Source organism: Lacerta agilis, chromosome 5 (assembly GCF_009819535.1).
Source record: "Lacerta agilis isolate rLacAgi1 chromosome 5, rLacAgi1.pri, whole genome shotgun sequence".
NCBI lineage: Eukaryota > Metazoa > Chordata > Lepidosauria > Squamata > Lacertidae > Lacerta > Lacerta agilis.
In genome coordinates this window covers 94,029,911-94,051,809 of record NC_046316.1, presented here as the reverse complement: position 1 = coordinate 94,051,809, position 21,899 = coordinate 94,029,911, and the positions used below count along the sequence as shown (strand labels likewise).

Sequence of the window (21,899 nt, the reverse complement as noted above, 5' to 3'; positions counted from 1 at the left end):
TAGCCAATTTCTTTACTTAGCAGAGTTTACATTCCTACCTTTTCATATGCACAGTAGACAGCTGGTTGCAGGCTCGTGTGAGCCTCTCACTATTATACAATTCAGTCTCAGATTGAATTGTACATTCCTGGTAAGTTCCCTTGCATCCCTCTTAAAAGAATAAAGACGCCACAATCAAATTCAAAGTCAATAAAAGAAGTTTACTTACATCAGTTCACAGTTGGATTCCTGAAGGCAGACTTAGTTACATATGGGGCAATAATCCCAGTGCTTCTGCTAGTGGAGAGCTAGCAGAGCAGTCCTAGCTAGAAGCTGGTCCAATGAAGAAGGGAGTCAAAAGGAGAGAGGTGTGCTGTGTGACTCGTCCTTTTGTTACCTGGACAGGTAAGGTCACACCCACCTTCTATCACATGCAAAAGGAAGGATGCTCCAGTCAGGAGGAACAGGAAGTTTTCGACTGGCTGGACCAAACATCCCCTTGCATGTCCACTCTAGGAAAACAAGGAATGTTGTATCTGACTGCCTCTCATGGATTGCATCCCACAGTGTCACTGCATCCGCCGGATCGTTTGTTTTGCCCTTTTCCGAGCCTTCTCCCACTCTGCCAGGGATTCTCAAGCTGTGATTCCTCTACTGCAGCTGGTTGAACTGGATGATCCTTGGGGATCCCTGCCAACCGTACAATTCAATGATCCTACAATCTGGGGTCCAACCCCCCCCCCCAGCACCGCCGCCACCACCGCCTTTTCCAGAGTTTGCACTTTCCCTCATTTTAATCATGCACCAGGTAGAGCTGGCTGCAAGGAGCAGCTTAGTGCATTCTGAGCAGAGAGATCCCACCCAGCAGGGCCCTTTGCAGAAATGTGCTGCAGGATGCTCCTTCCACGCAGGCTTTTCGGAATCAATGACCTCTGGCCCGAAGCCCCCTCCCCATACTTTCCCCTCCCTGCTTCAAGGTACTTCCCCCTTGGAGGCGTTCCAGGATGCGTTGTTTGAAGCGGTCTCCAAAAATGCCAGGCGCTCAGGCGAGTCAAGGAAAGGGGCTGAGGTTTTCGGGCAGGAGGGAGAAATGGCACGTTTGCGCCCTGGAGGTACAAGGTGGGGCAGCCGCGCTCAACTCCGGGTGGTTGTTTTTTCCCCTCGCCTCGCAGAGCCCTGCCTGGACGTGCTCGGCACGGAACACGAAGTTCGTATTGCAAGCGGGGAAGGAAAGCAAGTGCGTAATTGATAACCACCAGGGTGCTCTTAGCAGATCTGGCTGCCAGGGATGGCCACATTCCTTCTTAAGTGCTGCTGCAGAAAACCTCCGGCTTTCTCCAAGCTTCAAGAGGTTGCGGAACACAGGAAGCTGCCTTGTACGGAGTTGGACCCATTGGCCCATCTAGTTCAGTTCTGTCCACTCTGACTGGCAGCAGCTTTCCAGGTTTTGGGACAGGGGCTCTGGAAATGCTGGGGATTGAAATCAGAAGGACCTTTTGCATGCAAAGCAGATGCTCTGGTACAGAATCATGGCCCTTCATCTTAGGTTGTGGGTTCGAGCCCCATGTTGGGAAGTGCACTCCTGTTTTTTTAATCCACTGTTTTTCCAGAGCTCTGCTGAACTGCATGTACAGTACAAGGCAAGACACCTCTCGCTGCCAGTTAAACAAACAGCCCGTTTTATGAGTTCTGGCAGTTGCTTCCCGTTTCTGAAAAGCAACACATTTGCAGGGACACCTCCATTCAGCAACTTCTCTTTCCAGTCTTATTTCTGAAATTCTTCTGTAATATGACAGCTACTTTGAGATCTTGTATAGAATGTCCTGAGAGATTGAAGTGTTCTACTGGTTTCTCTTTCTAACTTCCATGGTAATTTTTACCCTACAAGTGAAATCAAAATCCTGCCAGTGTTTCCATCTGCTTACTGTAGTCTCCTAAATAACTTATAAATTTCCCCCGTTCTTTTATAAAGTTTTTGTCCTCTTGGTTTCTGAGTTTTCCAGTCAGTTTTGCCATTTCGGCGTAGTTTAACAGCTTGATTTACCATTTGTCTCTGGTAGGGACCTGGTCTTCTTTCTATATCTGGGCTAGTAACATCCGGGCGGCTGTTGTTCCATACATGAAAAGTCTTTTCTGCTCCTTTGGAATGTTGGTACCTGTAACTCCTAATAAAAAGGCTTCTGGTTCCTTAACAAAAGTTATTTTAAACATTTTTTTTTTCATTTCATTATATACCGTCTCCCAGAAAGCTTTTATTACCATACAAGTCCCACATAAGATAAAAGGTCCCTTCTTTTTCTTTACATTTCCAGCAGGTATTTGAACTTGTCCTATACATTTTTGCCAACTTTGTTGTTGTTGTTCAGTCATTCAGTCCTGTCCGACTCTTCGTGACCCCATGGACCAGAGCATGCCAGGCACGCCTATCCTTCACTGCCTCCCACAGTTTGGCCAAACTCATGTTAGTAGCTTCGAGAGCCAATGTGGTGTAGTGGTTAAGAGTGGTAGACTCGTAATCTGGGGAACCGGGTTCGTGTCTCCGCTCCTCCACATGCAGCTGCTGGGTGACCTTGGGCTAGTCACACTTCTCTGAAGTCTCTCAGCCCCACTCACCTCACAGAGTGTTTGTTGTGGGGGAGGAAGGGAAAGGAGATTGTTAGCCACTTTGAGACTCCTTCGGGTAGTGAAAAGCGGGATATCAAATCCAAACTCTTCTTCTTCTTCTTCTTCTAGAATACTGTCCAACCATCTCGTCCTCTGTCATCCCCTTCTCCTTGTGCCCTCCATCTTTCCCAACATCAGGGTCTTTTCCAGGGAGTCATCTCTTCTCATGAGGTGGCCAAAGTACTGGAGCCTCAGCTTCAGGATCTGCCCTTCCAGTGAGCACTCAGGGCTGATTTCTTTAAGGATGGATAAGTTTGATCTTCTTGCAGTCCATGGGACTCTCAAGAGTCTCCTCCAGCACCATAATTCAAAAGCATCAATTTTTCGGCTATCAGCCTTCTTTATGGTCCAGCTCTCACTTCCATACATTACTACTGGGAAAACCATAGCTTTAACTATACGGACCTTTGTTGGCAATGTGACGTCTCTGCTTTTGAAGATGCTGTCTAGGTTTGTCATTGTTTTTCTCCCAAGAAGCAGGCGTCTTTTTAAAAAATGAAATCTCTCCCTGTCTCCATTTCCTCCCTTTCTATTTGCCAGGAGGTGATGGGACCAGTGGACATGATCTTAGTTTTTTTGATGTTGAGCTTCAGACCATATTTTGTGCTTTCCTCTTTCACCCTCATTAAAAGGTTCTTTAATTCCTCCTCACTTTCTGCCATCAGGGGTGTGTCATCAGCAGGTTGTGCCAACTTACTAGGAGTCAAATACCACTGGTATTTCATTTTCATATAATTTTCTTTCAGTGTACAACATGCCGTCTGCTTGGGGGTAATTCTAGTTCCACTGTTGTCACTTGAGGCTCATGTGTCTGTAAACCACCCTGTGATGTTCAGAGGAAGGGCAATATATAAATTTAACAACAACAACAACAACAACAACAACAACAACAACAACAACTGTAATAATAAATGATGACTGGTTAAAATGGTATAATACTGCTATAAAAGTACTGTGCATAAGGGTCTTTAGTCATGTTCATTCATTCTATTGGGTCTACTTTGAGTAAAACATGCTTGACTCCCACCCGTGGTGTTTTCATTGTTGTACTTCATTTTGGCCTCGTGTAAATAAATGAAGCCTCTGGGATCTTGCCATGGAGCAGACACACTCTCCCCTTCTTTATTTATACTTTATGTCATAAAATTTATGTACGACTTGTTTGTAGAAAACCTCAGAGCGCTTTGCAAGGAGCCTCAGAGCCTCTTTCTTTTCCTTTTCTTTGCAGCTGAACCAATTGGACAAGGCAGCTGAGGCCGCCCACACCTTCTTCCTGGCGAACCCGGAGCACATGGAGGTCCAGCAGGACCTGGAGAATTACAGGACCTCGGCGGGGAAGGTGGACCTGGTCGACCGAGAGGCCCGGCCGCACATGGTAACGTTGCCAAAGAGTGGCATTGGGCCATAGCTGTCAACTTTCCCCCCTTTTTAAGGGAAATTCCCTTATTCCGAATAGGATTCCTCGCAAGAAAGGGGGAAAGTTGACAGTTATGCATTGGTCCTCTTTACGGATCTGAAATAGAACCACCACTGAAATGTCACCGGAAATGACATGCAGAGCAAATCTGGTGGGATCCTGCTTGGGCAAAACCTTGGTGGGTTGACATGGGAGGGTCAAAGAGTTTCAGTAAGGTGAACCAAATGCTCTCTGGGGGCTCCAGCACATCCTGAGATGTCCCCATCAGCTGTGTTGGCCAAGGCGGATGCATGCTGTGGTCCAAAATATGTGGAGGACATCTTGGTCTAGGGAGTGAAGAGAAATGGATGGGTTTCTTTTTATGAATCTGAATCTGCCCTGCATCTAAGAGGCTAGTGACCAATACTGACCAGTAGCAGGTCCTGAGGAGATCCTACCTTGTATCTCTGAGGATGCAGAGTGGGGTCTTTGGCTCAGAAAATAGGTCGCCTGCCATTGAGCCGTGGGTTCTCTCTACTTCTGGTGCTGTCTCACTTGCATTTTGGGGGTCCCCCCTCTTTGGTGGTCTCCGCCAGTGACATCTTGCTCCTAAGGCTTATTCTTTCATGGCAGGGATCTTTAGGAAAGAGACTGAACATGCAGCTGCCGGTGTCGTAACGCCTTTATACAAAACTATGGTGCAACCACATTTGAAATACTGCATATGGTTCTGGTCGCCTCACCTCAATAAGGATATTGTACGGTTGGAAAAAGGTTCAGGAAAAGGAAACCAAACAGATCAGGGGGATGAAATGACTTCCCTGTGCAGAAAGGCTTCAGCACCGGGGACTATTTAGTTCAGGCCAGAGGTTTTCAACTTTTTGGGGTCCACAACTCCCTTGTCCAACTCAACTGAGAGCCAGTGTGGTGTAGTGGTTAAGAGCGGTGGACTCGTAATCTGGGGAACCGGGTTCGCGTCTCCGCTCCTCCACATGCAGCTGCTGGGTGACCTTGGGCTAGTCACACTTCTCTGAAGTCTTTCAGCCCCACTCACCTCACAGAGTGTTTGTTGGGGGGGAGGAAGGGGAAGGAGAATGTGAGCCGCTTTGAGACTACTTCGGGTAGTGGAAAGCGGGATATCAAATCCAAACTCTTTTTCTTCTTTCTGCGGCACCCTTGTGGGGCTCAGGAGCCCTGTTTGGTCACCCCTTGCCTGCAGAGCTGGCAGCCCCTCACCCCTTTTCAAACACCCTCCCTTGTGGAGTGTTCACTTGGCCTCCTCTCCCCTCTCCTTGGGAGTCCTCCGGGCAGCTGCTGCTGCCACCCTTGGTCTCTGAGCTGCCCCAAAGAGAGGTGCCTTCTCACACTGCCCCACAGTCTGTCCATTCCCAACAGTAAGGGCTGGCAGACTGGCAGACTGGGCTCCCTCACCTGCTTGCTTGCTTACTCTGAGGCCACCCCGGCTCCTGGCAACCAGCACCCCCTGGCCAGCCCCAGAGGCCCCATTCGCCCGAGGAGTGTGGGATGTGAAACACAAGAGCAGTCAAATACAACATCCCTAGAATGGACATAGAAGGGGATGTCTGGACCAGCCAGTTGGAACTTCCTGTTTCTCCTGAGCTGGGACAGATTTCCTCTACATGTGACTAGAAGTGGGTGTGGCCTCACCTGTGCAGGTAACAAAAGGCATAGGACTGGCCGCCATCTCTCTCTCTTTGGACTAAGTTTCGACGAGGAAGCATCATCTGCTTAGCCAAAGATGCTTCCAGCCATGAGAGGACAAAGGGAATGTCTCTATAAGAGATAATCTCCTCATGTATTTTATTTCTCTAAACTAAGTCTGCCTTCTGGGATCCTATTGTGAACAGAATGTAAGTAAACTCTTTTTGTACTTTTATAGAAGACTGTGTATTGTGTCTTATATTTTAGGAGGGAATAAGGGGGAAATACCAGGACAGTTATTATAGAGGCTTTAGCGAGCCTGAGCAACGCACCCGCTGTGTAAGTTTAAAAGGGGAATGTTACTCTGTTAAATTGTGGAACTTGTTCACACAGGTTGGAATAGGATATAATCAAGCAATATATCCTCTCCTGCATCCCTGAACATTCCCACAGGTAGCTTGCAGCCAGGGCTGCTGCAACCAACAGGGACAGTGTTGCCCGCGTCACCCCTGACCATCATTCAAGGCACCCCAGGGTGCCATGGCACACAGGTTGAAAACCACTGGTTTAGGGAAAAGAAGAGGAAGGGGTGACCCGATAGAGGTTTATGAAACCATGCGTCGCATGGAGGAAATGGATAGAGTTTTTCTCCCTCTCTTCTAACACTAGAACTCCAATGAGCATTGAAGGAAGCTGAGTATTGGGAGATTCAGGACAGATCAAATGGAGTCCTTCTTCACACAGCGCACAGTTAACCTATTTCCCATCTCCTTAATGTCCTTTTGGTATTACAGGAGGACTATCTTCTGGGAGTGAAGCATTATGACAAAGAAGAGTATCACGCGGCCATTGAGTTCCTGGAAAGGGCACTGAGGGGCTACCACGTGGCTGACACAGAGTGCCGGGTCTTGTGCGAAGGATCGCAGAAATTTGAGGACTACGAATACCTGGACTATAAGGCCACCCTGTACGAAGGGATCGCAGGTATGGAGTTCCAGAGTGTGGGTGCAGCCATGCTAAAATACAAATGCAGAATACAAGGGGTATTTCGTGACCCCCTGAGTTTGACAGGGCCAGGTGGACTGATCAAGCGGTTGAGGGGCACATGAGAGGTAACTGGTCTGAAGGGTTTAAGGCAGTGGTGTCCAAACTTTTTTCAAAGAGGGCCAGATTTGATGATGTGAAGGGCCGTGAGGGCTAACCAACAGAAGATGTTGACCTTTTTTAGGATTGAAGTTGTCGACCCTTTTTGGGGGATTTTACCCAGAGTTGTTGAGCTTTTTCTAGAATTGAAGTTGTTGAGGTGTTGTTGTTTTTAGGATTTTACCCCAGGAAATAAACTGCCACAAGGGCCAGATTAAACCTTGAACTTGACCCTGTGGCAAATCAGCAAGCTATTGAGTTCTCTGAGCACAAGGGTTATATGGAGGAGGCAAGGCTTCGCTCTTGTCAGCAATCGTGCTGCAGCATTCTGTTCTAACTGCAGCTTCCAAGGGAAGCCCCACACAGAGTGCATTGCAGTAATCTAGAAGTAGGTTGGAGAATGCACACACTGGGCCTGGGTTCAAGGACAGCTGCCTGCCCCTAACACCATCTCATCTTCCTCTCCTATCTCTTCCTCGATCCTATCTTGCATGGTTTCCGTGGTGGGTCTGGTTCCAGGCTAGAGACCCAGCCAATCCGGGGGCCTCGTGCTGCCTGCCAATCACAAGGGCTGACATTGCCTGCAAAGGTCACCTCCTTAGCCCTCTCCTACCCTAGGGAGCCGCCGGCAAGTGCTCCGGGGTCCTGTGCACGGACGCCACTGGCGTGCGAAGATGGAAGATCCCGAATCTGCCGAGCGAAACAGTTTCTTCCTTGGCCACCAGCCCAGCAGGGTTAAGGATGGAGAGCATCATAAATGGCTTGATTGGCCGTTGGGGGAAAACACTGGCGAGGGTTCAAGGCCCGCTTGGCTGGAGGAGGCTTATTTAGCTGGGCCAGGAGAAGGGCTGGGGTTTATTTTTCTCTCCTCCGGCTACTGCTGCTACTATGGAAAATGAAAGCTGCCGTTCAAAGGAGCAAACCACAGGCGTGAAGCAGTCCAGGTTCCTGCCTGATGACTGAGGGTAACAGGGCAGGGGCTCTTCCTCGTCCTCCCAGGTGGGGGCCAGCTTGCCCCCCCCACATCCTCTTTATCTCAGTTGCAGATGACCTCCTTGACCCCTACCTCTCTCGCCCTGATCTGGCCACAGTGATCCATGCGACGGTCACCTCCAGACTTGATTATTGTAACTCGCTCTACGCGGGGCTGCCCCTGAAGCTGATCCAGAAACTCCGGCGGGTGCAGAATGCCGCGGCGAGGCTCCTCACGGGGTCTTTGCCGCGGGACCACATTCATCCAGTGCTCTACCAGCTGCACTGGCTCCTGGTGGAGTACAGGGTCAGGTTTAAGGTGCTGGTTTTGACCTTTAAAGCCCTATGCGGCCTAGGACCCTCGTACCTAAGGGACCGGCTCTCCTGGTATGTCCCAGGTAGGACCTTAAGGTCCTCAAATAATAACTTTTTGGAGGTCCCGAGCCACAAGGATGCTAGGTTGGCTTCAACTAGGGCCAGGGCCTTCTCAGTACTGGCCCCGACTTGGTGGAACGGTCTGTCACAAGAGACCAGGGCCCTGCAGGATTTGCCATCCTTCCGCAGGGCCTTTGGGTTGGTTTCAGTTTTACCCTGATGTTTCATTCTTTTGGTGTGGTTGGTGGGCTACTTAAAAATGAGGCTGCAGTCTAAATTAAATTTTAAATTGTATTTTAATCTGTATTTTAATGAATTGTTTTATGTTTTTGTTGTGATTTTATTGGTGTTAGCCGCCATGAGCCCGGTTTGGCGGGGAAGGGCGGGTTATAAATATTTTTTTAAAAATTATTATTATTATTATTATTATTATTATTATTATTATTATTATTATTACTGTGCCACCCCCTGTTCTTTTAAGCTGTCACAGGTGGAGGTGGGCTCAGAGCTTGGGCAAAGGGGTTCAGCTGCCCTCTCCATTCTTAGTCACAGGCTGCAATAGAATAGTAGGGATGCGGGTGGCGCTGTTGGTTAAACCACAGAGCCTAGGGCTTGCCAATCGGAAGGTTGGCGGTTCGCATCCCCGCGACGAGGTGAGCTCCTGTTGCTCGGTCCCTGCTCCTGCCCACCTAGCAGTTTGAAAGCACGTCAAAGTGCAAGTAGATAAATAGGTACCGTTCTGGCGGGAAGGTAAACGGCGTTTCCGTGCGCCACTGTGGTTCTCCAGAAGCGGCTTAGTCATGCTGCCCACATGACCCGGAACCTGTAGGCCGGCTCCTTCCTCCAGTAAAGCGAGATGAGCGCCGCAAACCCAGAGTCGTTTGCGACTGAACCTAAGGGTCAGGGGTCCCTTTACCTTACGATAGAATAGTAGAACTGGAAGGGACCCCCAATGGTCATCTGGTTCGACCCCTTTCAATGCCAGAACTGCAGCCAGAGAACCCCTGACCGGCGACCATGAAGCCTTTGCTTAAAAACCTCTGGCGAAGGAGAGTCCACCACCTCTGGAGGGAGTCTGCTTCACTGTCAGACAGCTCTTCCTGTCAGAAAGTTCTTCTGAATGTTTAGTCAGAATCTCCTTTCTTGAAACTTGAAGCCATGGGTTCGAGTCCTACCCATCCAGAGCAGGAAAAGACAAGCATCCACCCTCTTCCCTGTGACAGCCCTTGAGATATTTGATTTATATACCGCTTTTTCATCCAAGGATCCCAGGGCGGTGTACAACATGAAGAACATAAATTTATGGATCATCATTATTATAAAAATCATAGAATTGTAGGTGACCCCAAGACTACATATATCTAGTCAAACTCCCTGCAATGCAGGAATGTTCCCCTGTGGGGATTGAACCCACAACCTTGGCATGATCAGCACCACAACTGAACTAACTTCCTTGCACATAACAGAGACAAGAATAATAGACAGCATTAAAAAAAAAAAATCTTCTACATTTCCTGAGCTGGTGTGGATGGCGAATGTCTGAAGAATAGGAAATAAAATCTCGCCCGATGACATAAAAGTATTCTGGATCCTTCGTCGCCCTGGAAACAGACAGTTTATGTGTTATTTTCCCCGCAATAGCCAAAGTCCATAAGTTCTTATACGACAAAGACAAATGTAGGTGGTTTTAAAAAAGGTTTTCCGTTGCTGAGCTATGGAAATCCTAGCTGCAGCAGACATCCATGCCCAAAGTTCATTACGGTGGGTGGCAAGTTTTCATGTTGTCAGTCCACATCTTAAGTAATGTCAGGATTTCACTCGTGGATGTCCAGTGGTCCTGAATTTTGGAACAGGAGGCAGGGACAGCCACCAGCCTGGATGACTTTAAAATAGACAAAAGCATGAAGGAGGAGAGGGCTACCAATGGCTACTAGCCTTACTGGCTCTGCTCTGCCACCGCAGTTGGAGGGAGGGATGCTTCTGAAATGCCAGTTGCTGGAAGCCACAGGAGGAGAGATTTGCTCTTGTGGGTGCCATGGTGGGTACACAAGGAAGCGTCTCTGTCCCTGAAGGTTGAAGATTTCCATTCCTTTGGTTTAAGCCTTTGCCCTTTAAGAGATACTAATTGAAAACATGCAGAGAAAGAATTGTAAGGGGACTACAGCCTTTCCTTTTCCTTCTCTTGGAGACTTGAAGTCTCTCGGCCCCACTCACCTCACAGAGTGTTTGTTGTGGGGGAGGAAGGGAAAGGAGATTGTCAGCCGCTTGGAGACTGCTTCGGGTAGTGATAAAGCGGGATATCAAATCCAAACTCTTCTTCTTCTTCTCTTCTTCTTTTGGAGTTTCAGCTGTCCTGGTCTTGTATCCAAATGGTAACCAAAGGCCAGCTTTTCCACCAGCCTTTTCCTGTTCCTCCTCCAGCGATGGCCATTCCACCAGGCAGCAGAGAGAGTCCAGCTTCCTAGAACTAAGAACAAGGGCCTGGATTTGCTTAGCACAGCTTGCTCAACCGAAAGGTTAAGAATCCTAGAATCCTAGAGTTGGAAGAGACCACCAGGGCCATCCAGTCCAACCCCCTGCCAAGCAGGAAACACCATCAAAGCATTCCTGACAGATGGCTGTCAAGCCTCCGCTTAAAGACCTCCAAAGAAGGAGACTCCAACACACTCCTTGGCAGCAAATTCCACTGTCCAACAGCTCTTACTGTCAGGAAGTTCTTCCTAATGTTTAGGTGGAATCTTCTTTCTTGTAGTTTGAATCCATTGCCCCGTGTCCGCTTCTCTGGAGCAGCAGAAAACAACATTTCTCCCTCCTCTAGATGACATCCTTTTATATATTTGAACATGGCTATCATATCACCCCTTCACCTTCTCTTCTCCAGGCTAAACATACCCAGCTCCCTAAGCCGTTCCTCATAGGGCATCGTTTCCAGGCCTTGGACCATTTTGGTTCATTGTTGCTGCTGTTGTTAGCTGAATTCCTTCAAGGGTGGCATGAAAGGGTGAAGGTAGAAAAGCTGTGGCTGTGCTCTCTTGCCGTGGTCCCCAGGTTAACTTAACAGCCCGGCAGACACCCAGGATGAAAGAGTGTTTTTAGTTGATGGAAAAGGAAGGCGTACAGACAGAGTGTGTCAGCCTGCCCGTCCTTGAGCCAAGGTCAGCAATCGCCGTCTGTGGCCTTCCCGATTAACGGACTTGCGACTCCATCTCCCTCGCTGCCTCCCTGTATCTGCCGAAACATTTAAGGCACAAACACAGGCTTGAAGCAAAAGCCAAGCACATCTGCTTGGCTATTGCAGGACATTCCAGCCTGTTCCTTGCCATCAGCTCAAGCAGAAATTCAACCCACTCCCCTGTTTCTTCAAGGGGAGATTTGGAGAGCTGTCTGTGGGCGTGCGAAGCCTGATTTTCCACATGCTCCCCCAAACATTGCAAAGCTTACTGAGAATCAGGAAAGAGAGGGTCTGCCTCCACTCAGTTCCTTTATTGTCCCTCTGGTTCACTCCCCCGCTCCTCATCCCACTCCCCCTAATTCCACTTTCACTAGATCATCGCCATGTTTTTCCCCCTTGCTGTGCATTTCAGGGACGCCACAAAACATAATAAAACCGTATAACCGTATCAAGTTTGCTAATGTGCACTAGTCATGGTTGTGTGCTCAGGTGGAAATTGGTGATGACCTGCTGGGCAAGCCCGAAGACTCCTGCTGGCCACGATCCATTGAGAAGGCAGGCAGGCAGGAGCAGCATGATTTGTTGGTGCCAGCTGGATAAAAAGTGTTTCAGGGGTGGGTGGAGGGAGACAAGGGCACAGTCAGTCAGGAGAAGGCAGGGGCAGCTCAGATGGGGTGCGGTGAGGAGCCGCGAGGGTGGCATGGCTCTAGGGCAGTGAAAGATGGCAAGGGAAAGGTGGAAAGGCAGGGCTTAATCTCCCTGTTTCACTTTGAATTTTGTTTTGCCGTTTCTTCTTGTTGCCTGCACATCACTCCCAACAGGTGGGGGTCGAAGAGGTTAGAGACAGAGGGTTGTGTGTCATCTTGCAGTGATTTTCAAGCTCCTCTCTGCAAGGAGGATGATCTGTGGGGGCCTGTTGGCCGAGGGGCAGCCTTTCAGTTCAGTAGAAAGGAATTCAGAGCAAGCGTTACATATTCTGGAGTTGGAATCCTGCAGAAACTTGGGAGGAGGGGAAAGTGATTGGTGTCACAGTGGCCCCGAAGCCTGGACACATGACAAAGTCTTCCTTTGCCCTTCTCCTACCTAAAACACAAGACCCTTAAGTGTCTGGGGGCATCATTTCTCCACGTTGATATTTCAGAGGGGACTAAGCTCAGACTCCCCACGGCTGTTCAGAAAGTCCCTCCTACCCGAATTGAGGAGGAGAGGACAGACTAAGTACGGAAGTTACTCCCCATCCCAACCGATGCCTGTTTACTTGAGTGCAAATCAATGAGATTTGATGAGAGTGACTTAAGCCCTGCACATTGCCTTCTGTTTATCTAGCTCCTTTTGAATTATGGCTGGTTGTTGACCTTCGGCTCGAGGGGATTGCGACACTTCATCTGATTCCCGTCACCAACGGTCTGCAGGAGGCGGGTGGCTCACAACCTCTTCTGCGTAACATTTTGCAGCTGGAAGAAAATGCCATTTGGACAAAAATCATTAGTTGCTTTCCGCACCCACGGGAAGGGACTTAATTTAAGAAAAGAAAACAATTATAGATCATCATTAGCCCCATCATCCCTCCCTACCCATAAGGTCAAAAGTTTATTGTTTTTCCAACCAAAGTCCACAAGAAACTTGTATTAGGCAGGCAAAAAAAAATGTTAACTTGTATTAGGCAGGCAAAAAAAAATGTTAACCCCCCCCCGAGGTGTAGGAAGGTCAGGTGGTACCCGGTGTGGGAAATTTCTTGTCACGTACCCCCCCCCATTGATTCCCCCCCTGCAAAAATGGTTTTATGTTATTTCATATTTTCTTATAAAGGAATAATAACAAGTAATAATAATAAACTTTTATTTATATCCCGCCCTCCCCGGCCGAAGTCGGGCTCAGGGTGGCTAACATCAGATACATAACACTGGTATAAAATCAAACAATAATTAAATTACCTCCTAAAAACATCTCAAAATCACATTCAAGTCTAATTAGATGGCTTTCCACAGGGTTAGGGTTGGGAACAGTAAGTGCTCCACAGAACTGAAATTTCAGCCTTCACGACATAGGAAAACAGCCAAGTAAACAGCTATTTTGGTGGAGGAGGGTCAAGATATTAACCGATATGCGTGAAATTTCATATACAGTGGTACCCCGCAAGACGAAATTAATTCGTTCCGCAAGACTCTTCGTCTTGCGGAAATTTCGTCTTGCGAGGCACCTTTTCCCATAGGAACGCATTAAAATTTAATTAATGCGTTCCTATGGGAAAAACGTCCGGGGGCCCCTCCCGACCGGCACCGGAGCCAAGCCAAGCCGCGTTTTAAAACTACAGTGAGCGAACAGCTGCGCTGCTGTTCGCTCGCTTCAGTCTTAAAACACGGCGCTGCGGCTCCGGGAGGGAGGGAAGGGGCCGTGGGATCATGCCCGACATCGGGGACGATCCCACGGCCCCTCCCGACCGGCATCGGAGCTCCGCGCCGCCGCGTTTTAAGACTGCAGCGATCGTTGCAGTCTTAAAATGCAGCGGTGCGGCTCCGGGAGGGAGGGAGGGGGCCGTGGGATCATGCCCGACATCGGGCATGATCCCACGGCCCCCTCCCGACCGGCAACGCGTCGCCGCGCGGCTCCAGGAGGGCTTACCTTTTCGCTGCGGTCGGGAGGGATGTTGTCCGCGCCTGCCATTTTGGGTCGACTGCGCATGTCTGGACATGCGCAGACATGCACAGTCGATCCAAAATGGCGGACGCGGACAACACCCCTCCCGACCAGAGCAAAAAGGTAAGCCGGCTTACAGTGGTACCTCGCCAGACGAATTCGTCTTGCGAAAAACAGGCATAGACGAATTCGTCTCGCGAGTCAACTAAAAACTCGCAAAACCCTTTCGTTTTGCGAGTTTTTCGTTGTGCGAGGCATTCGTCTTGCGGGGTACCACTGTATAGCTATATAATCCCTAGTATAGTAAGATAAGACCTTCGGAGCAGGCATTAAAAAAAGTTTTTCATGAACCGCCCTAGTAGGGCAGTAATTGTTCCTTGATAATTTGTCACCCCCTCCATTATGGAACTTGGGGCGGATCGCCCCCTACCCCCCCTTGCTACACCCCTGCAGGCAGTGTGTCTGGAGGGCCAGGGGTGCCCAGATGACAAGACCCCCCCCCTCTTGGTCTCGCTGAGAGGAAAGCAGAGTAAGACGTTTGGCACCATCTTGGCTGCAGGAGTTACCCAAAGACGCCCATCCAACCACTTTAGGGACTACGCTCAGGATTCGTGCAGAGTTTACTCCCGAGACTTTTATTCTTCCAAGCATATCTCACAAGGCAGTGGAGGTTTCCTTCTCCTAGATGGGCTACCTTCCCAGACTGCTGAGCCCCATCTGCCTGTCTATTAGGCAATAGTATTAATGAAATAATTCTGAACATACAGTCAAACCTCAGCTCCCGAACACCTCCGTTTTGGAACGTTCCGGCTCCTGAAAGCTGAAAACCTGGAAGTTTCCTGCTTGGCAGAGGGCTGGACTGGATGGCCCTTGTGGTCTCTTCCAACTCTATGATTCTATGATTCTATGAAGGCTGATCGCCGAAGAATTGATGCTTTTGAATTATGGTGCTGGAGGAGACTCTTGAGAGTCCCATGGACTGCAAGAAGATCAAACCTATCCATTCTCAAAGAAATCAGCCCTGAATTCTCACTAGAAGGACAGATCCTGAAGTTGAGGCTCCAGTACTTTGGCCACCTCATGAGAAGAGAAGACTCCCTAGAAAAGACCCTGATGTTGGGAAAGATGGAGGGCACAAGGAGAAGGGGACGACAGAGGATGAGATGGTTGGACAGTGTTCTCGAAGCTACTAACATGAGTTTGGCCAAACTGCGAGAGGCAGTGAAGGATAGGCGTGCCTGGCGTGCTCTGGTCCATGGGGTCACGAAGAGTCGGACACGACTGAACAACAACAACAACATGAAGTAAATGCTGTGGTTTTTGAATGTTTTTCAGAAGCCAAATATCCAATGCGGCTTCCGCTTGAGCGCAGGAAGCTTCTGTAACCAATCAGAAGCCGTGCCTCAGTTGTCGAACATTTCGGAAGCTGAACGGGCTTCTGGAACAGATTACATTCGACAACTGAGGTTTGACTGTATATCCATCATTGGAGAGAGAAAAAATACTTTGACAAGTTCCTGAGCATTAAAGCACGATTTCCCTTCTGCATCTCTGGCGGTTCCAGTTCTAATGTTATTTTGCTTTCTGAAAAATCCAATTTGCCAGCATCCACGATCTAAGAGAGACACCAACAAGCTGAAACCCAGCTTGATTTCACATTAAACCTCCGAATCGCCACAACAATTTATAGCGATTTTATCTAACTTGCTTTCCCTGATTTCTTTTGCAGACAGTGCAGAGAGAGGGCCCCTCTCTGCGTTACGGAAATATCATTGTCCCTTAAAAGAAACCGGGCCGTTTCTGCCGGGGAGGGAGTACCTGTTTGCTTGTGGGAACAAAGGTTTCAGAAAGTGATCTCTTGGGCCTCTCTGTAAGGGGCAGGCTAACAGATGATGAGTGATGCCTTCCATACAAAGTCGGGTGTGCATATGGGACCCCCCCCCCTGCGCCCCTTCCCAAGTTTTAACACTTATATTTAACCTTGTTTTCATTTCATCAGTTGAATGAAATGCGAGTGGACATCCAAAATATGAGAACGTAAGCAGAGCCTGCAGGATCAGGCCAGTGGTCCCTCCTGTGCTCACAGGGGCCAGCCAGAAGCCACAAGGGCAAACCCACAAGCAGGACCTGAGTGCGAGAGCAGTTTCCAGCAACAGGCATTCAGGAGCATTGCTGCCACTGATTGAGGAGGCTGAGCAGAGCCATCGTGACCCACACCAGGTTGGGAAGGCTGCACTGCACTAGAAACCTGTAAAACCCCATATTACATAGAATCATAGAATTACAGGGTTGGAGGGGGATCCTGAGGGTCATCTAGTCCAACCCTGGCAATGCAGAAATCTCAACTCAGGCATCCCTGACAGATGGCCATTCAATCCTTGCTTAAAAACCTCCAATGAAGGAGAGAACCGTAGGGTTTGCCACGTTCTTAACCTGAAAAAAACACAACATGAAGTGTTTGCAAGAAAGGGTATGACTGAACTTTCTCCTAAATCCTTTTCCTTCAGTGCAGAAGGTTTTGAAGTTGACTAACAAACTATTGCTTATTAAACATCCTGATCAAGTTTGCAGATGACACCAAATTGGGGGGGGGGGTGGCCAATACCCCAGAGGACAGGATCACACTTCAAAATGACCTTAACAGATTAGAGAACTGGGCCAAAGCAAACAAGATGAATTTTAGCAGAGAGAAATGCAAAGTACTACACTTGGGCAAAAAAAATGAAAGGCACAAATACAGGGTGGGTGACACCTGGCTTGAGAGCAGTACATGTGAAAAGGATCTAGGAGTCTTGGTAGACCATCAACTTGACATGAGTCAACAGTGTGATGCAGCAGCTAAAAAAGCCAATGCAATTCTGAGCTGCATCAATAGGAGTATAGCGTCTAGATCAAGGGAAGTAATAGTACCACTGTATTCCGCTCTGGTCAGACCTCACCTGGGATACTGTGTCCAGTTCTGGGCACCCCAGTTCAAGAAGGATACTGACAAGCTGGAACGTGTCCAGAGGAGGGCAACCAAAATGGTCAAAGGCTTGGAAACAATGCCTTAGGAGGAACGGCTTAGGGAGCTGGGTATGTTTAGCCTGGAGAAGAGAAGGTTAAGGGGTGATATGATAGCCATGTTCAAATATATCAAAGGATGTCATCTAGAGGAGGGAGAAAGGTTGTTTTCTGCTGCTCCAGAGAAGCAGACATGGGGCAATGGATTCAAACTACAGGAAAGAAGATTCCACCTAAACATTAGGAAGAACTTCCTGACAGTAAGAGCTGTTTGGCAGTGGGATTTGCTGCCAAGGAGTGTGGTGGAGTCTCCTTCTTTGGAGGTCTTTAAGCGGAGGCTTGACAGCCACCTGTCAGGAATGCTTGGATGGTGTTTCCTGCTTGGCAGGGGGTTGGACTGGATGGCCCTTGGGGTCTCTTCCAACCGTTCTAGGATTCTATGATTCTATGAAACAACGTGTTGCTTTTCTTGTGTTGCAGTTTATTCCTCATTAGATCATAGGAAGCTGAGGTTTGTTTGTTTTTTGCTTCCTTCCTCCTGTTTGAGATCTGCCGCCTTGCTCTTTCTTCACAGATCACTACATGCAAGTCCTGGTGTGTCAACACGAGTGCGTGAGGGAGCTGGCGACGCGGCCTGGGAGACTCTCCCCCATCGACAACTTCCTTCCCCTCCATTACGACTTCTTGCAATTCGCCTATTACAGAGGTACAGCTTGGCTTTCTGGACTTCTTGACTCAGTTCCGATGTTTCCCTGAGTGACGGGATGACCACCCAAAAACCTAAAGCTATCATGGGTCCAGGGAGTTATCTTGCTTGTGTTAAGCAAATACCCGTGTGGCTGGGTATCAGAACTAGAATTTTCCTTGCCCCATATGAAGATTAATGAATATTTCTGATGATACCAATATAGCTATATTTTCAAAAGAATTAGCCTTATGTAAGATCTTGGCATCTCGAATAGTAATTTCAACTCAATGAAAAACAGCCTCAAATTTTACAGTGGGCACCTGAGTATCACTCACTCTGGAATAGAGCTATAATGGAGGAAAGCAGGCATAAATTGATATTTCAACAAGGGCTAGAAGCTCCAGTCTCTTATCATATAATATTTTTTTTGTATTTTATTTATTTATTAATTAGTTTTCTGTTGTATTACATTACATTACATTACATTACATTACATTACATTACATTACATTACATTACATTACATTACATTACAAATCTGTCAATTCCACCACCATTTTTCCTCCCCCCCTCCCTTCTGAATCTTTATCTTTACTGAATTCTCTTCTGTCACATACTTCACATTTTAGTCTTGGCATACAGTATTAGTATATATCTTTTTTGCCATATAGTCCTCATAGCATTTCCACTCTTTTCTTAATTTTTGGTTCGACTGATTTCTTATTATTGCAGTTCATTTTGCCAAGATTAGATATTCATTTAGCTTACAAATCCATTCCTCCTTTGTAGGTATATTCTGGGATTTCCATTTTGTAGCTATCACTACTCTAGCGGCTGTGCTTGCATATAGAAAAATTATCCCACCCCCCCACCCCACCCCACCCCCCGCGGTATCACTTCATCTAACAGTCCAAGGAGATATGCCTCTGGCTTCTTTGTTAATGATATTTTCAACATCTTCATTTCTTCATGTACCGTATTTTTCACTCCGCAAGACGCACTTTCTTCCTCCTAAAAAGTAAGGGGAAATATCTGTGTGTCTTATGGAGCGAATGGTGGTCCCAGGAGCCGAATTGCCATGGGGCCAAAAGCAGATAGTGCTTTTTATTTTACAAAGAGAAAAAGGGGTGTTGAAAGGACCCCGCTCAGCAGCTGAGCAGCAAGAGATCGGGAGAGAGATAAGAGTCCCGGCTCCCTTTCAGCCCTGCCTTCCTTTCAGCCCCGCCTTCCATTGTTAAATGTGCTGCAGAGGGAGGTTGTTTGTTTCCCCAGAGACATGTGACTGGCTGATTAGATTATCTGTCTGGAAACTGTAGAAATGGCTCCCTTTCCTTTAGAAGCTGCAGAAATGTGAGTTGAACACCATAAAAACGGGGCTTTTCTTCTTTGCTTTTCCCCCTTTGCAAAAGGAGCTTTGCTTTTTCCCCTTTGCAAAAAAAGCTGCTAAACTTTTAGCTGATCCTCATAAAAACAGGGTTTTTCCCTTTGCAAAAAAGCTGCTAAACTTTTAGCTGATCCTCATAAAAACAGGGTTTTTCCCTTTGCAAAAAAGCTGCTAAACTTTTACTTGATCCTCAAAAAAACCAGGGCTTTTCCCTTTTCAAAAAAGTTGCAAAACTTTTAGCTTATCCCTCCCAAAACAGGACTTTTAGAGGAGGAAAACCAGAAAAATAATTTTTTTTCTTGTTTCCTCCTCTAAAAATGAGGTGCGCCCTATGGATTGAAAAATACGGTACTACTATCCAAAATTTCTTAGTCTCCTCATACCTCCACCACATATGTATTGTTGTCCTTATTTCTCCGCCGCATCTCCAGCAGAGTTTGGATTTCATTTTGTAAATCTTGGCCAGCTTAACTGGTGTTAAGTACCACCTATGGAACATTTAAACAAAGTTTTCTTTGATTGAATATGAGGCGGTAAATCTTATATCTTCCATATGATTTGGCATTCCTTCATTACATACTCAACTGACAAAGTTGGTGGTCTTCACTTGGATTTTGTTCTCTTTTTTTTTTTTTTTTTTTGGTTAAAAATCCTTTATTGTTCAATTAAAATATAATTACATACAAACATATGCATATACAATGCATACTCCCTTATACCTAAGAATAAAGAAATAGATCTCTCATATCTTAGCTAACTAAAGGTAAGCCGAAAGGAAAAGAAAATAGAAAGAAAGAAAGAAAGAAAAAGAAAAGGAAGAGAAAAAAAAAGGCAAAGAAAAGAAGAGAAAGAAAGAGAAAGGGAGGAAGAAAGAAAAGCAGAAAGGAAAAGAAAGGGATCTTCAAAGAAGAAGATCAAGACAAAATAAAGTCATCCAAAAGACAAAACCTTCACAAGTACTTTCTACATATACTTCCGCTGCTTTTACAACGATTCCTACATCTTATATAATACTTATTATATCTGTCATTTTTTACATATTTACCACTTTATAAACAAGTACAAATTAAATACAAATACAAATAAGGCTCAATTTTGTTAAACCGTATTTCATTCTGTTATTCTAAACACAACCAGATTCTACCACTTACATCTTGTTTCTTCAAATAGTCATTGAAGTACTTCCATTGATTTTTTACCATATCTCTTGATTTCCCTCTGATAATATCAGTTAGCTTCGCTAGTTCCAGATATTCAGTCATTTTACTCAGCCACTCTCCCTTTGATGGTATTTGATTTCCTTTCCAATATTTAGCTATAAGGGTTCTTGCAGCTGTTGTCGCATAAAGCAGGATGTTTATTCTATCTTTTGGAATTTCATTATTCAATATTCCTAATAAATATAGTTCAGCTTTTTTACTAAATGATATTTTAATCAGCTTTTTAACTTCTTCATGGATCATATTCCAGAAAGTTTTAATTTCAGGACAGGTCCACCACATATGGAATAGCGTACCAGTTTGATCTTCACATCTCCAACATTTATTATTTCTAGATTTATTTATCTTAGCTATTCTTACTGGTGGCAGGTACCATCTGTGGTGTACTTTCATAAAATTTTCTTTAATTTGATAGGAGGCCGTAAATTTAATATTTTTTGTCCAAAATTGTTTCCACTTTCCATACTCAATTTCATGGCCTAAATCTTGTTCCCACTTTATCATATTTCTGTTTTTACATTCTGACTCCATTTGTCCTGTACTTAATAATCTATATACTTTGGAAAGCATTTTCTGTTTACAGGCTATAACCTCATCCAATTTGGTTTCCTTATTTCCAAAACCTCTGTTCTTTAGGTCTTTTTCAAATACTGCTCTTAACTGAATATATTCTAGCCAACTTACCCCGATGGTTCTTAAATCTTCATATTTTTTTAGTTTTGGAATTTCTTTTATTTCTTCTACTAATTCTTTGTATGTCGGCCATTTCCTTTTTGTCATATTTTTAAATGTTGACGTGGCTTCCACCGGTGATGTCCACCATGAGGTTTTTTGCATCATTCTCCCTTTAGTTCTTTCCCATATTTCCAACAAAGCTTTCCTTACCAAGTGGTTATTAAACCTTTTATGCATCTTTAGTTTTTCATAGAATAGGTACCCATGCCATCCATATAACTTGTCCCATCCTTCCAGCTCTAACAATTTTTTATTTTCTAATGTTATCCAGTCCTTAAGCCACATCCAGCCCGCTGCATCATAGTATGTTGTCAAATCTGGAACCCCGAAGCCGCCTACTTCCTTATCACTGATCATAATTTCTTGCTTTATCCTCGCTTTTCTCCCCAACCAGATAAAGTTTGCGAGATCTTTTTGACAGTTCTTTAAATATTTAGTTCCGATAATTATAGGTGCCGTTTGAAAAAGAAACAGAATTTTTGGGAGTATCACCATTTTTATCATAGATATTCGACCAAGCAGGGATAGATTCAGTTTCTCCCATTTTTTCAATAATTCTTTAACTTCCTTCCATAATTTGACATAGTTATCTTTAAATAAATTGGTGTTCTTATTGGATATCCACAATCCTAGATATTTTGCTTTGGATTCAATTTTTAATCCTGTTATATCTTCCAATCTTTTTTTTTCCTTATCCCCCATATTTTTGGTTAGTAATTTAGATTTTTCTTTATTTAATTTAAAGCCTGAACTCTTCCCATATTCATTAATTTCCTCCAGTGTTTTCTGTAGGCTCTCTAATGGAGATTCTACTGTAATGATCACATCATCCGCAAAGGCTTTCGCTTTATAATTATAGTTCCCAATAG

At 46.1% G+C, this 21,899-nt stretch overlaps 1 protein-coding gene across 1 annotated transcript in view; it reads left to right on the top strand.

Moving 5' to 3' along the window:
• P3H2 (prolyl 3-hydroxylase 2) overlaps positions 1-21,899 on the top strand; it is a 119,156-nt gene that overhangs the window by 65,009 nt on the left and 32,248 nt on the right. Inside the window, exons 2-4 of the mRNA XM_033150926.1 lie at positions 3,872-4,018; positions 6,496-6,685; positions 17,578-17,709. Coding sequence (XP_033006817.1) covers positions 3,872-4,018; positions 6,496-6,685; positions 17,578-17,709 — 469 coding nt within the window. The remainder of the gene's footprint in view (positions 1-3,871; positions 4,019-6,495; positions 6,686-17,577; positions 17,710-21,899) is intronic.